General features: G+C 58.0%; 2 protein-coding genes across 2 annotated transcripts in view; one reads left to right on the top strand and one right to left on the bottom strand.

The window, feature by feature from the left end:
• The window catches only part of ABHD12 (abhydrolase domain containing 12, lysophospholipase), an 83,206-nt gene extending 79,054 nt beyond the window's left edge, over positions 1 to 4,152 (top strand). The window contains exon 13 of the mRNA XM_067013835.1: positions 1,371 to 4,152. Coding sequence (XP_066869936.1) covers positions 1,371 to 1,419 — 49 coding nt within the window. The 3' untranslated portion in view covers positions 1,420 to 4,152. The remainder of the gene's footprint in view (positions 1 to 1,370) is intronic.
• Positions 1 to 14,469, bottom strand: part of PYGB (glycogen phosphorylase B) — a 55,891-nt gene that overhangs the window by 6,990 nt on the left and 34,432 nt on the right. Inside the window, exons 5-15 of the mRNA XM_059037582.2 lie at positions 12,901 to 13,032; positions 11,080 to 11,191; positions 10,708 to 10,790; positions 9,750 to 9,893; positions 9,137 to 9,229; positions 8,025 to 8,171; positions 7,175 to 7,338; positions 6,369 to 6,483; positions 5,375 to 5,476; positions 4,643 to 4,790; positions 1,306 to 1,364 (exon numbers count right to left, since the gene is read on the bottom strand). Coding sequence (XP_058893565.1) covers positions 1,306 to 1,364; positions 4,643 to 4,790; positions 5,375 to 5,476; positions 6,369 to 6,483; positions 7,175 to 7,338; positions 8,025 to 8,171; positions 9,137 to 9,229; positions 9,750 to 9,893; positions 10,708 to 10,790; positions 11,080 to 11,191; positions 12,901 to 13,032 — 1,299 coding nt within the window. The remainder of the gene's footprint in view (positions 1 to 1,305; positions 1,365 to 4,642; positions 4,791 to 5,374; positions 5,477 to 6,368; positions 6,484 to 7,174; positions 7,339 to 8,024; positions 8,172 to 9,136; positions 9,230 to 9,749; positions 9,894 to 10,707; positions 10,791 to 11,079; positions 11,192 to 12,900; positions 13,033 to 14,469) is intronic.

Here is a 14,469-nt window from a genome sequence, read left to right as displayed (position 1 = left end):
TGGCGTTGTGTGGTTTTGCAGGAAAACATCACTGTGAAAACAACTGATTAAGTTTTTAGGGGTGAAGTGTTATAATGTCTGTCATCTACTATGAAGTAGTTCAGCGAAAGTCTGAGGGACAGGTCTGTGGATGTTCTACTTTTTTTTTTTTTTTTTTTTTGCGGTACGCAGGCCTCTCACTGCTGTGGCCTCTCCCGTTGCGGAGCACAGGCTCTTGACGCGCAGGCTCAGCGGCCATGGCTCACGGGCCCAGCCGCTCCGCGGCATGTGGGATCTTCCCGGACCGGGGCACGAACCCATGTCCCCTGTGTCGGCAGGCGGACTGTCAACCACTGCGCCACCAGGGAAGCCCTTTTTCTCTTTTTAAAAATGTTAATTTTTTAAAAATTAACATTTTAAAACTTTTTGAAAGTCCACATCTCTAAGAAATGCATATGGAAATACTGACAGACAAAACAGCATGCTGGGGTGGGGTGGTGGTGGGATGAATTGGGAGATTGGGATTGACATATATACACTAATATGTATAAAGTAGATAAGTTTAAAAAAAAAAAAAGAAAGAAAAGAAAAAAAAAAACCCAGCATGCTGTCCGGAGTCTACTTTAGAAACATCAGTATTCGGGGGGCCGGGGGACGTGGCAGAGACAGAACAAGATGGGCCTGCCCGTGAAGTGCCTCCACCTTCATATATGCTCAAGTAAGAGGCGAGGACAGTCCTGGGCCCACCTGCAGCCCCCGTGAAGCAGCTGTGCCGAGGCTTCTGGGAAAAGTGGCAGAGGGTGGGGACGCGGGCCCTAGAGCACGAAGCCCGATGATGGGACCCACTGATGCCTGCCGGTGATACGGTGGGACTCTGAGATCCCATGTCCAAAAGCACATGTAAATAAAATGAATAAAACCAGGCTGTACCGAGAGCAGGCACACGTCTGGCTGACGAAGCAGCCAGTGACTCACATCTACTTGGCACAGAAGTGCAGCGGGGGTGTGGAAAGCCGGCAGTTACACAGAGAAATGGTGCTGCCCCATGAGAGGCAAGCCCAGTAGAGATTGGCCCTTGAGGCCGGGGACCCCACTCCACTGGACCGGGCAGGCAGGGGCCCCATCCAGCTCCCTCCTGTGGCTGAGCTGATGGAGCTTGACCTGGCCCAGAGGCACACCTGGGGCCAGGACCTCTGGGCTCTGTGTGCAGGTTGGCGCCCAGCCACCCGCAGCATCCAGCCCCAACGCAGAGACACTGCTGAAAAGCACGGTGGTTTGTGCATCCCCGACCAACGCCAAGCAGGAGCAAAGAAGACATCACCTCACCTTGCCCCCGATCATGACAGTCCTGGGCACAAAGGCCTGAGCTGGGTCCTTCTTTATTCCTGCAGGACAAACAAAAGAGAGCCACGTGAAGCCCCTGGAGCCAGACATGCCTGAGCCCTGGGACAGGCCTCAGTGACAGCGTCCTCAGGGGTCAGCCCGACACAGGTGCTGTACTGCCAGGAGCAACGGCTTACAGAATTCTACACTTGGTCCAGGTTGGTTTGGAAGGCCAGCCAGGAGCAGACTCTTCCAGAAAGTTCAGTGGAAAAGCTGTGCCTTTGTGTCCAGAACAGCCCAACACAGGAGCTTCTCTGGGTCTGGTCACCAGGACTGAAGGCCCTTGCATGTGATGGGTACTCACAAATGGGGTGACCTTGGGATGGTGATGATTCACCGTCAGCCTGCAAGGGGTGTCAGTGAGACCCCAAGCCCCCACCGTCACTGGTACAGGGTAAGAAGCCCCCCAGACCTTTAATGCACAGGAGCAGACAGCTCACCTCCAGCCCCAGCAGAATGAGGTGTCCTCACCAGGCCACCGGTTTCCAGATTTCAGCAGGTGGGGGGGCGGGGGGAGGCAGGGAGTGTCTACAGAAGAGACAGGCTGCCCTAGATGGCATTCACCAGAGTCAGGAATCGGCCGCAAGATTTACAGGAGCCACTAAAGGCTCGCAGCTGATCTTTAACCTCTGACTTCAGGTTCTAGTAGGAACATGACCGTCCCTTAGTTCTGAATCTTCCTTCTTCCAGTTGTGGACAGAGTAACAAAGAGAACAGGAAAAAAAAAAAAGCCAAAAACCCACAAACTACATTTTTACTAAAACTAGTAAAGTAGAAAAATACGCTAACTCCAGATCATTGAGCAAGTCCTGCTGGGTCATGGGATGGGTGGGAGACAGGGCTGTGAACTCAGGGTCTCAGGAACCCCAGCCTCCCGGGGGCTGTGAGTGGGGGAAGGGGAGGTAGGAAAGAGCCCCAGGGGCCGGGCGGGCAGACCCTGTCAGCACCCCTCCTACAGAGAAACCTCGGAAAGGGGGTCTGGACATCCTCGTGGACAGAGGCCCACAGGGCCATGACGCCTCCTGAGCCAGCCTGGACTTGGAACCCCAGAGAGGCGTCACAAGCTGGGGAGGCCTGTGGCTGCCTTGAGCTCACAAGGCCCCGGCCAGAGTCCTGACGCAGCTCCTCAGACACGAGCGACCAACCCGAACACACAGCTTTGCCACAGACGAGGGAAGTGGAAGCAGCCTCCCTGTGAGTCGCCAACCTGTGAGGACTGTCAACGCAGACGGGAGACCATAGCGCCGAAACGCAAGACCCCGGGAGAAGGCAGAACACAGGCGACAAGGCAGAACCGCGCCACAGAGTGCAGCCCGATCACAGAAGCCAGGAGGGAGGGGAGACGCGCAGAAAACACAGTAGACACAGAGTGTGGAAGCGGGACCAGCAGACAACATGGAACAGAAAAGGAGGGAGAGCTATCAACAGGCAAAAAGAAGGTGGTGGAAGAAACCAACCACACACCTCACTGGAGGCCCAGGAGAAGAAAGCCAAACACATGTTTTAATGTATTTCAAGGAAACTTCCTAGAAATGATACAAGGTATCAACCACCATCCTCAGAGTACCCAAGCATCAGGAAAATTGACCCACAACAGCCGGCCACCAAGACACAGCCGAGTAGAATGAGCACAGGCCAAGAGAGCAGCTCACTCCGGACCCACCCTCCAGATGGCGCTGCTCCAGGAAAGAACGGGAGACGGAGAACATCGCTTCACCGGAACCACCCTTCCCCCCAAAAGGCCACAGACTGCCGTGGACATGGAAGACCTCGGGGCACAGGAGCTGGGCAGAAGGGCGACCGGATGGCCCTGTAAGAGGACTGGGCATCTCATCGCAGACGAAAATCCAGGTCAGATCGAGGCGAGGATGGCAGAGCAGCACCACGGTGTGCGCTGCACACATGCAGGTGGACGAGCGGGCGAGGGGCGGGCGACACGTGCCCTGCTGGCCCCATCGGAATGCCACGGGCGCCCCGGACGCTCACAAGCTGAGCAGAAGCAGCACCCTGGGCGGCAGGAAGGCACCGGCCACAAGGGGTGACGGGAGGAAGCGCAGGCGCCCAGCAACGGGCCCTGCTGCTCAGGACTCGGGGACGCCGCCGGGCAAACGACGAAGAAAATGCAGAAAAATGACAACTGCAGAAGAAAACCACGGCAAAGAGCACAAAACAAAGTCTCCGTGAACTGTTGTTTCTGGCCTGGGAGGCGCACCCTTCAGCCAAACGCACAGGAGGGCCCTCACCTGGGCCTTTTCTGAGAGTCGGGTCAGAACCACTCAACCCAAACCAGCATCCGTCCTGCCACTTCACTGTCTCACGAGCGAGCGGATCCCTCAAGACGGAGTCTCCCTCACTGGCAATGGGAGAGCTGATGTTCTCGAGGGGAGTTCTGCGTCTTGGAAAGTATTTGGTTCCTTCATTTTCAAAATTAGTATTTGCTTTACTACATTACGAGATTTTAAGAACCAAGTTTTGGGGTTCCCTGGTGGCACAGTGGTTAAGAATCCACCTGCCAATGCAGGGGACACAGTTCGAGCCCTGGTCCGGGAAGATCCCACATGCCGCAGAGCAACTAAGCCCGTGCGCCAGAACTACTGAGCTCACGTGCCAAACTAACTGAAGCCGGTACACCTAGAGCCCGTGCTCCGCAACAAGAAGAGCCACCATAATGAGAAGCCCGCACACCGCAACGAAGAGTAGCCCCCGCTCACCGTAACTAGAGAAAGCCCGCGAGCAGCAACGAAGACCCAACACGGCCAAAAATAAATAAATTAAAAAAAAAAAACACCAGATTTTTCCTTGAGGCTTTATTATCTTATTTATAGAAGTAGCAAATGTTCATAGTTACTTTTAGGTGGGTCTTTGATTCACATGTGCTTCAAAATCAAATGCCACTTAAATAGTTTAAAGTGTATAGATGTAACATACTATTTCATCTTCTATGAGTATACTTCAAATGCCTCACCTGCTAAGTATAATCTCTCCAAATAACTTAAGAGGAGTCTAATAACAATAATAACTAAGTATGAAAGAAATGCTACACCAGACCTAAAACCCAGCCTCCAAGTACCCCCAAGCCTCCACTCGGGAGGAGGTGTAGCCCCTGGGCCTTGAGCTCCCCAACCTCTGAGTTCACGTCTCACTCCTTGTAGCTGCTCTGTTCTGAACATAGAAAACCAGAAGGTGCCACTCAAAATGAATGTGCAACGTCCTCCCCAGTGGCCATGGGAGAAAAAGGCCCGGTGGAAGGGTGGGTGGGGCGCAGGGGCGGAGCACTCACGGTTGTACAGGGTGACCACGTGCAGGCAGTTGAGCAGTTGCCGCTTGTACTCGTGGATCCTCTTCACGTGCACGTCGAACATGGATGAGGGGTTGACCTTCACCCCGTACTCCTTCTCCAGGAAGGCAGAGAACTTTGCCTTGTTTTCCTGGGAGAAAAGAGGTAAGGATGGTGGGATGTTCACAGGGCCGAGCCCCCAGGGCTGGTGTCAGGGACGCAGCAGGGAGGGGATGCCCGGGACGCGCTGCCACCCCGGGAAGACACAGAGGGACACAGAAGGTCACCGGAGCCTGGTGGGCGGAAGGGGGAAGCGTGATCCTGAAGGTGGATCCACATGAGAGCGTGGAGATAAACAGGAAAGTAGACATGCAAACCCAGGAAGAGGAGCCAAGGATGAGAAAAGCAGAAAAAGGAGACAAGAAGACCTGGGGCGGGGGGCGAGACTCCAAAATGAAGACTATTTCTGGGCCCCCGAGGCCAGGCTGTTGGCACAGTGGAGGGTCTCGGTCTTCAAAGGCCTCCCAGTGGGCCAGGCCACCTGGTGGTGAGGTGGCCACAGGGAGGCCCAGGTGTGCGGACAGCGTGTCAAGTGCAGACGTGAGACCTGCATCGATTCCCACTACTTCCCTCCAGACGAGCTCTCCTCCGGATCTGGGGCGGCGGTGCGCTCAGGGGTCAGCGGGGCCCCCTCGGCAAGGCTGAGCAGGGGGATGGGCCCCTCACCAGGCCTACCTGCTTGACCTGGGCCACATCCCTGATGAGTGCCTCGTCACTGACCAGCTGCAGCAGTTTCTTCAGTTGGCTCAGGTCCGTCAGGAAACCCTCCCCGATTCTCTGCCAAGCCATAAGGGAGACGCGGTTTCTGTACCTCTTCTGCCCCCCTCAGCCCTAGGCCCGCTCCTCTCCCATGACACCCCCTCCCAGGAAACACCGCACACCCGGTGCCGGTCAAGTCCCGACCACTGAAATGTGCCCTCAAATGCACGCGCCCCCCCACCCGGCTCCCCACAGGCCTGAAACCGGGGGGCCCGTCTCCGCCTACCCCCAAGGCCCGCACCTGCCAGAACCGCGGATGGACGGAGGTCTTCCAGCCGCTCCCGCCTGGCCTGGGCACCCCACCCTGCCCCCGACACTGCAGCACTGTTTCCAAACGAACCCCAGCTTCAGTCTCCCTGTTTCTAATTTAGGACTGAGAGGAAAACTTCTGGCCTCCAGACACCTGGGCCGTCTCATTGGCCTGGCCCTGCACAGAGACCGCACCAGCCAGGCTGCGTGTGGTCACGTCCCTGGAGCGGTGCTCCCGGGCCCTCCCGGTAACTGGGCAGGCAGACCTCGGCTCTGCCGTCCCTTTCCAGAGAAGCCTCCTTGGCACACAGCCCACCCCCCAGCACCCCTGCCGCATCCCCACATCCAGCATGCGGCCTGGCCCCTGCATGACTTGTCTCCTTCCTCGCTGAGTGCGTGAGCACAGGAACAAGTCAACAACAACTGCGTCCCTGGCTCACAAACCTCTTTGGGGGGAGCTGGGCCTGAAGCCTAGGACTTCCCCTCTGAACTCCTGCACAGGCCGCCAGGGCTGCTGAGACAGTGGGTCCCCACCACCCGCACCCATCCAGGAGCCATCGCTGTCCACACACAGAGAAGCGGGTCGCTGCCCACACGGCCCCAGACAGCTGCCACTCTGCCTGCCCACAGCTCCGGGTGGGCTCAGAGGCACTGGCCTCACCTCCACGATGGTGTCCGCCAGCCCTGGGTTACACAGGCGCAGCCACCGTCGGGGCGTGATGCCATTCGTCTTATTCTGGAACTTCTCTGGCTCCAGCTCGTAAAAGTCCTTAAAGCTAAAAACACAGAAAACGGGCAACTGTCACAGGCGCTGTTTCAAACAAGGTGAGCGAGAGGCACAGGGCCCTCTAAAGGGAGCCCCTGGGCGATCCAGAGCCCAGCCTTTCTGTTCCATCCCCCAAGGAGCCCAACTCCACGCCGGCATGTGGCTGGAGCCTGGCCACCTCCCAGTGGTCGTGACAGTGGAGAGCGGACGGACAGTGGGGATTAAATAGTACATCACACAAAGCCTCGGGCCAGCACCGAGGACACGGAAGCCTCCACACGGACAGACCCGTCCAGGGCTGCCGGGAGCTCACACGAGGCGCTCCACAGGTCTGGGGCGAGGATGGAAGGCAGGAATTCCAAGACCACATCCCACAAAGAGGGGGCAGAAGCAGGGAATCTGACCTAAGAATTCCTCCTTCCTCTCGGGGACGAGCCCCAGCCCGTCACACCCTAACCTCCACCCTGGCGGGGCCCGGGACTCTTGTCCCCAGGCGGGGTGCCAAGGCCCACAGTCAGTGGCACGTGCTCCAGAAGGAGAGCCTCTGCCTGGATAGACCGAGAACGCAGACAACAGGACGGCTCCTGGTGAAGAGGGCTCGGCTCCCCAGCATCGTCCACTGAGTCAGAGCCTCACCCTCCCACCGCCATGCTCTGGGCAGTTCACTCGCCCTGGCACAGGCAAGCGCAGGCCCCACTCACACTGACTGCTTCACGATCTCCGAGTGGATCCTCGCCACGCCGTTGACAGCGTGGGACCCGATGACACACAGGTGGGCCATGTTGATCCGCTTGCAGTCCCCTTCCTCGATCACAGACATCCTCCGCAGGCGGCCCACATCCCCGGGGAACAGGGCGGCCACGTGCTGCCAAGACAGAGCAGTGAGCAGGAGGGTGGGGCGCTGCTTTCCCCAAGAAAGGCCGAGGGCGGCTGCAGCCCAGCCTGCCTGGGCCACGGGCGAAGGTCTGCCTCAGCCTGGGGGCAGCAGGCCCGGCCATTGGGCTCAGAGGAGCTGAGGACGTGCCGTGTGATGTACAGGAAGAGACGGGGATGCTGTCCCCACTGGCCCAGGCAGGGTGTAACCGCAGTTTACCAGTGAGAATAGCTACTCTTTCACCGAAATATTTAAAAAATGAACTAGAATCACACCTGAATTCTAAGTGCCCCTGTGCTTGCTTGTACCACTATCCTTTATGTGGGTGACAGAGGAAAGACAAAGGTGATTTGTTTCCAAATCACCCAAATGCTGAGGTGATGTCGCAGGACAAAGGCCTCTGTCATTCTAGGAACAGATACTCACACCTGAACCTGCTCAGAAATGAGAAGAAGACTCCCCTCTCACACAGCAGGGGTCCAAGCGTGGGGACCAGCCAACAGCTCTGCCAAGTGACAGCCCCAGACCCCAAAGTCCTCTTCTTGAACGGCTATTCCCTTCAGGAAGTAAAGCACCTGTCCCAGGCCAGATGATCTGACGTGGAGGGCAGAGGAGGGCCCGTCAGATCAGGGCAGCCCTCTCCCCTGCCCGCATCACCACAGGAAGGGCGTGCTCACATCCAGGTGCCTCTGGTTGATGGCGTAGACGATCTCCAGGTGCCGTGGCAGCAGCTTCTCAAACATGGACACAGGCCAGCGCTCCAAGGCTTCGGGCAGCACCGTGTGGTTGGTGTATGCACAGGTCTTCCTTGTGATTTCCCAGGCCTACAACATTCCAGAACACCCCAATGTTTTATTCAGAAAAAAGCAGCTCGTGGCCAGATGCCAAGGTGAGGGGAACGTGTAGGGTCAGAGGTAGGTGTTCAGATGCCACCAGGAAGGGCCCCGCACGTTTCTGCTCTCCGGGGCCCAGAACTTCCTAAACCCACAGTGAGCCCTGCACCCTTCACTGTCCTGACGTGCCCCACATGCACCTCACATCCTGACCCACAGCACAGGCAGAAATGAGCACCTTACCTGCTACCTGGGAACCACCGCAACTTTCCTCTGTAAACCAGACAGAGCTCCAGGCAGCTTTGCTTTATTTCCATCAAACTGACTTCACACCCACAGTCCAGAGAAAACTGGTAAAGTGTGTGGCCCTGCCCTCCGCTGGCCAGGGGTGAACAGGGTCTGCCCAGCCCCACCCAGAAGTGCAGCCCCAAACCAGAAAGGGGCTCTGGTGCTAAAAAATGGGGTAAAAATGGTTTTATATGTTGATTTAAGTAAATGAGATCAACAAAAGCCCACAAAAGAATCTAGGACCAAAATAAGTGAAGCAGGGAGAACAAGCCTATCAATGTGTAAATGAAGTATTTCTTTAAACTGAACACTTTCGGGTTTTCCGCCACAATTCTAAGATGAAAAAATATAGGTGAGAAGCTCTCAGAAGTGTCAGAATCCCTTTCTTGTCTTCCAGAAAACCACCCTTCTCTGCCCTTTAAACTGCGGCTCCCACTCACCATGCCCTGCCCTTGGGAGACACCCCAGACCTGCTCCTGGAACATCCTTCTCCCCACAACCCCCTCTTCCCAGGGACAACTTCCTTCTGTTCTCCCGACGCCACCAGAGAGGCCTCCCTCTGCGTCCCATGACCAGCTCAGTACTCACCTCTGCTGTCGGGAGAGGCGGGGAGGTCACCCCCACGCCCAGGTGCTCGGGGACACTGCGCTCAGGCCCTCGGTGCTCACCTTGTCCCAGTCCACCTTCTCCACGTCCACCAGGATCCGCATGAGCTCAGGGATGGCCAAGGCCGGGTGGGTGTCATTCAGCTGGATGGCCACCTGCGTTTACACGGGGTGACCCCTTCTGTCCCTTGCCCGCATGTGCAGAACTGGGGCCCTCGGCTGCCCGCCCCGAGGAGCCTGGTCATAGGGCTGGCAGCAGGAAGCGGACGGCGCTGCACGGGCTCCGGGCCCAGCATGGAAAGCCGCGGAGGAGCAGGGTGCAGGTCAGGGTGGAGGACCCGCAGGCCAGCCCCGCAGCACACGTCCAGAGCCCTCCCCGCCTTGGAACGCTGCTCCTCCCTGATGGACACTGGCTGGTTGTGTTCAGATTACTGAACTGAGCCTGCAAACTGGCCGCTTTGCCCAACGGAGCCTTTCACAGCATTCCCTGCTGCCTCGACGCCTCCTGAGGCCCAGGGCAGCCCTGGTCGAGGAGGAAGGCAGCCTGGTCCCCAGGCACGAGGAGGCCCAGGTTGGGGGGCGGCTTCCCTCCCCACCCCCACTGCAGTTGGAAGGAGGAACCCCAGCCCGGGAACAGCCCGTCTCCGGCACGGCGCTCACCCCTCTACACACGCACCTTGTCTGGGAACGTCTCGAAGGAGGTCCTTACGGGGTCGCGGCAGCCGAACTTGGACGACTTAAAGCGCCGGATGATGTCTTGGAGGGTGGCGGCCACCACGAAGTATTCCTGCTTCAACCGCAGCTCCTTCCCCTCAAAGAACTGAGGACACGCCCAGCTCAGCCTCCACTGCATGGGCCCTTGGGGCCCCCGAACCCAGGACAGGGCCCAGGCTGGGGTGCGGCCCAGGGTGCGATGCCTCGATCCCCGGTGCTGGGGCCAAGGCCAGGAAAGCAACCTCCCCGGTGCCTCAGGTTCTAGGAGGCCTCACGCCTGAAGCATGAGTCTCTGCTCGGAATCTCGGGGGGGTGCTGGGGGAGGGCATTTTCTTATGAGCCTTTCAGCACAGGGCCCTTTGCTGCTATGTGCACATATTTCCCTGATAAAATAAGAAAAACACACAACCCACAAAGATGGGCAACTCCTAGGGGCTCGTTTGGTGGCAGTGGATCATGTGGCTGAGGCCCCCATCTCACAAGTGGGGACACCTGCTAAGAGCGTTCCAAACCATGACCGCAGAATAAGGACTGCTGGCCCCACCCGACAACGCATCACCCAACTCTTGGGGAGCTGGCACCAGGTGCTGAAGAGCAGAAACGGCTGGACGTGAGGTCTGAGGGCTCCGCGGCCCTGCACTCGGCGGCCGTGTGTTCATGGGGAGGAGCGTAGGTGTGAGGCCAGGAACCTCCTAAGAGCTCCCCTAGGCAGAGGGCAAAGGAGGGGCTAACAGCACACAGGTGCTCCTGGACCCCATCAGGAATGCCGTGTCCGCCCTCACTCTGAGGAGGTCACTCTCATGGCCTCACCTGACAAGCCTGAGGCCAGCACAGGGGCCCTTCTGGAGCCCAGCCCTGCAGGGGTGCTTCCTGCACTCGAGGAACGGCACAGACGAGGACCACCCACAGCAGCTACTCACGTTGTCATTGGGATACAGGACTCTGGAGATGTTCTCGGCCAGGTTCCGGTCCAGGACCGCCTCGATGTAGCCGCCCACGTTGACTGAGGGCAGAGAGCAGAGTCAGGGCCCGCGTGCCTGCCGAGGCTCCCGTGTGCCCTGATTGGTCTGAGGACAGCGTTCCCAAGCAGGCGTCCCACAGCTGCTACGCCGACCGGCCCACACCTCACCCCAGGCCCCTGGCTCTTTCCAGAGGGCGCGGGGTCCCTGGGAAGTCCAGGGCTCACAGGGAACCCGCCCTCAGGCCTCCCGCAGTGGGGAGCCTCATGGGCTATGGGTGCAGACGGGGTCTGTCTGGGAGCAGCCACCGGATGGGGATAGGAGGGGACGCACAGTCATGGAGCTTGAAGTCGTTGGGCGCCTTGGCGGACCACAGTCTCATGGTGTTCACGGTGTCATTCTTGTAGCCCGGCACCGGGGTGTCATATGGCATGGCCAGCACCACCTGCCGAGAGGAGACACAGTCCCCAGGCCTGGGCCACCTCCCCCCATGGGCTGGAGCAGCTCGGCCTCGCAGGAAGCGGCCCACCGGCCCGCCCTCCTCCGGCTTCACTCCTTCCTCCTAACACACACCCAACCTGCCCCGTGTCCCTCACACCTGCAGCCCCGGCTCACACACATCCTGAGCCGGAAGCACCCGAGGCCACCTCCGTGGGCCCTGACCACACGCCAGGCCCTCTCTAGCTTTACAAACTTCGACACCGGCGTCGACTGTCACCTGGCTCCTCAGTAGCCCCTCCTCCCGTGTCCTCGGCCTCCCCCTCCACGCCTGCCCTCTTCTCACTCAACTCTGCATGGGCGATTTCGGGACTCACCTAACCTCTCCCCACTGACAGCTGCTATTTCAGACCATCTCCCACGTCTGCGGCGAGGCTCCTCCTGTTGCCTTGACCTCGAACTTCAGCAAAACCAAAGCAGCCTGCACACTCCCTCCCGACAGAAAACACTGGACCTGCCCTCCACCCCCGTCCCAATCCCCATCTGTCCAGAAGCACCAGCTCTGCTCTTGCTGAGCACAGGAAGAGGTGCACAAGCCTCAGGTCACTTCCACCCGCAGACCCTCCCACGGTCTTCTCACACTCAGGCCTGCTTTCGGGGGTGCTTTGTGTGCGGCTTCAGGAGGTGAAGGCAGCTCCAGTGGCCACACAGGACTGCAGGGCGGGGCCCCCGGAGTAAAGCCCCAGCATCACCCTTCCCTTCCCGTCTCCCCGTAACCCTGCTCCCCAACCCTGCCTGGCCTTGACAAGCCCTGCAAAGCATCTGCAACTTGCTCCTTCCCTCTCCACGGCCAGTCCCCCAGGGGAAGGCCCTCACTGCATGGCGCCTGGAGTGCCGAGTGGTCTCCAGGCCTCCTTTCATTCATCTTCTACAAGCACACGCACCTAGAAAACCAGACGCCCTTCTCTGCTTTTCCAAATTAAATACAACTTATTCTGGCATCTTAGGCCGCCAGCCTGCCCTGGCTCCATGAGCCCCAGTTAAGACTTGAATCTGGATGACTCACTTGACCCCTGTGACTCACAGGCTTGACCTATTTATGCTCTACTGCCCACATCGCTGCGGTGACGTCTTTCTTACTTATTGCAACCACCACCCATGCCCCGCCAGAAGCTCTCCTCCGCGGTCTCTGAGCCCGGGCTGGACTCCGCGTATGCACCTGCCAGTACGGCACCGTGTTCCGCCAAGCACTCGGTGCTCCTGCCCTGGCCCCCCAGGGCCCAGCTGGGGGCCGGCGGTGTCATGCTCCGTTGCAGGGCAAACACCCAGCCGCCCCGCACACCCAGAGCTCCGACAGCTCAGAATAACCAGTGAGCTGCACTAAGAGCCGGGGCCACACGCGAGACCGGGAGCAAGGGGTGACTGCCTGCTCCACGGGGACGCGGGGCTGGTCCAACCCCCTCTACTGGGGTTGGGGCAGGGGTGGTCAGTGCCCTGCCCCTCCCAGCGCCGACCCGCTCACCACGAGACACCGCCAGTCTCAGCCGACACGGCTCCCGTTAAACTATAGAGTGTGGCTTCACAGTTGGTCTCTGGACAGTCCCGACCGAGCATGGGGAGGTGGGTCCCACAGGGAAGCCCCAAGGGAAGCCGACGCAACAAGGCGAGTGGAGGGTCCCCGTGCTCAGCCCCCCACCCAAGAAGCGCCCATGGTACCTGTGTGTCCAGCCAGCACACGCCCTCGGGGCTGTGCTCCACTCGCCCGTAGAAGTGCACGGGCAGCATGTACTCCGGCCGCGCCTTCTCCCAGGGGTTCCCGTAGCGCAACCAGTCGTCCGCCTCCTCCACCTGGAAGTGTGGCAGGTGAGGGTGGGGGAGACGGTCCTGGGCACTGGCGGACCCTGCCCTCCGCCCGCACTGACCACTCCATCCAGACAATGCTGCCCGGCACAGAAACAAAACTGCAGCCTATTTACAGCGCAAAGGTTTCCAATTCTGGTCAAGGCTCTGTTTAAAAATGAATACTTTGGACTGTTAAAGAAAAAACTCATATAAAATTAGAAGAATAAATCAAAGTAAAAAGATGTTAAGAATTGCTTGAATTCAGCAGTAAAAGGAAGAAGTCCTGGGGCACATCAACGAACCTCGAGACGTTACGCAGAGTCCACACACCTCATGACTCCATCCACGTGGCGTGACCAGGATGGCCAAGTCACAGACAGAAAGAGGGCCCTGTCTACACCACACGTCCAGGATGGCCAAGTCACAGAGACGGAAGGAAGTCAAGTCCCCAGAAGGAGCATCTGGGTCATGCTTTTGGGACAGTGATGTGGCTGAGGTTACTGCTTCACTGTGCCCGTCTCCACAGAACTCTCAGCAAGACTGTTCTGCCTGGTGCAGGCAGATACTCATCACAGGACTGGTCCTGCCTTTGACCTCCTGTACGTTAGTGAGATTCCAATATCAGGGCCTGGCTATCTCCACAGAGCAGTTCCTGTCTGCAGAAGCAGCATCTTCCCAAGTACACGAGGCAAGGGGATCTCTAACTTCTGGAGCCCCTTCTCTGATAGGAAGGCTGGTCTGTGGCCCCCGTTGGCCACCAATGCTGCTTTGTGACCACTGCCCACATTTACTTGTGCTACAGCTAAACTCCACTAAAAGCATTCTGACTGAGCAGCTCCCCTGACAGAAGCTTGGGAGTTGGCAAGTTTACCACCAGCCTATCACCCTAGAACTGTCTTTAAATTGTTATGCAAGATGGCAAGAGGCACAGGAACAGGGAACCAGAAGGAAGAAGTGTCTGTGGTCAAATAGACAGAGACAGAAACCACCACCAAAACCTTCCCCCTTAACGACCATAACACCACCAGGCAGGGAGGAACCTCAGAGTCTCTGTCTTAAAAACACACACATCGCCTCGACTACAAAAGAGCTAGAATGGGCCACAGACCACACATGTACAAAGGCTGGCTCACATCTGACAGATACACACACATAAATAACTGTGACTAGGGAATTCCCTGGAGGTCCAGTGGTTAAGACTCCACACTTCCAATGCAGGGGGTGCAGGTTCGATCCCTGGTCGGGGAACTAAGATCCCACATGCAGCACGGTGTGGCCAAAAAATTTTAAAAATTAAGAAAAGGAAAAAAAAAGAACTGTGACTGAAATCACCCAAAAGGTGGCAGGAGGAAAAACGCATTTCTCCTTTCAAGGTCAGAGGGAGTATTTCTATAAATTAACCAGTGGCTACAAATCTGTTTTGCTTCCTTTTACTTTCGGCCA

The sequence above is a fragment of the Kogia breviceps genome, chromosome 14, assembly GCF_026419965.1.
Source record: "Kogia breviceps isolate mKogBre1 chromosome 14, mKogBre1 haplotype 1, whole genome shotgun sequence".
Classification (NCBI taxonomy): Eukaryota; Metazoa; Chordata; class Mammalia; order Artiodactyla; family Physeteridae; genus Kogia; species Kogia breviceps.
Note: the sequence above shows the minus strand (reverse complement) of the source record. Positions and strands in the feature narration are given on the sequence as shown.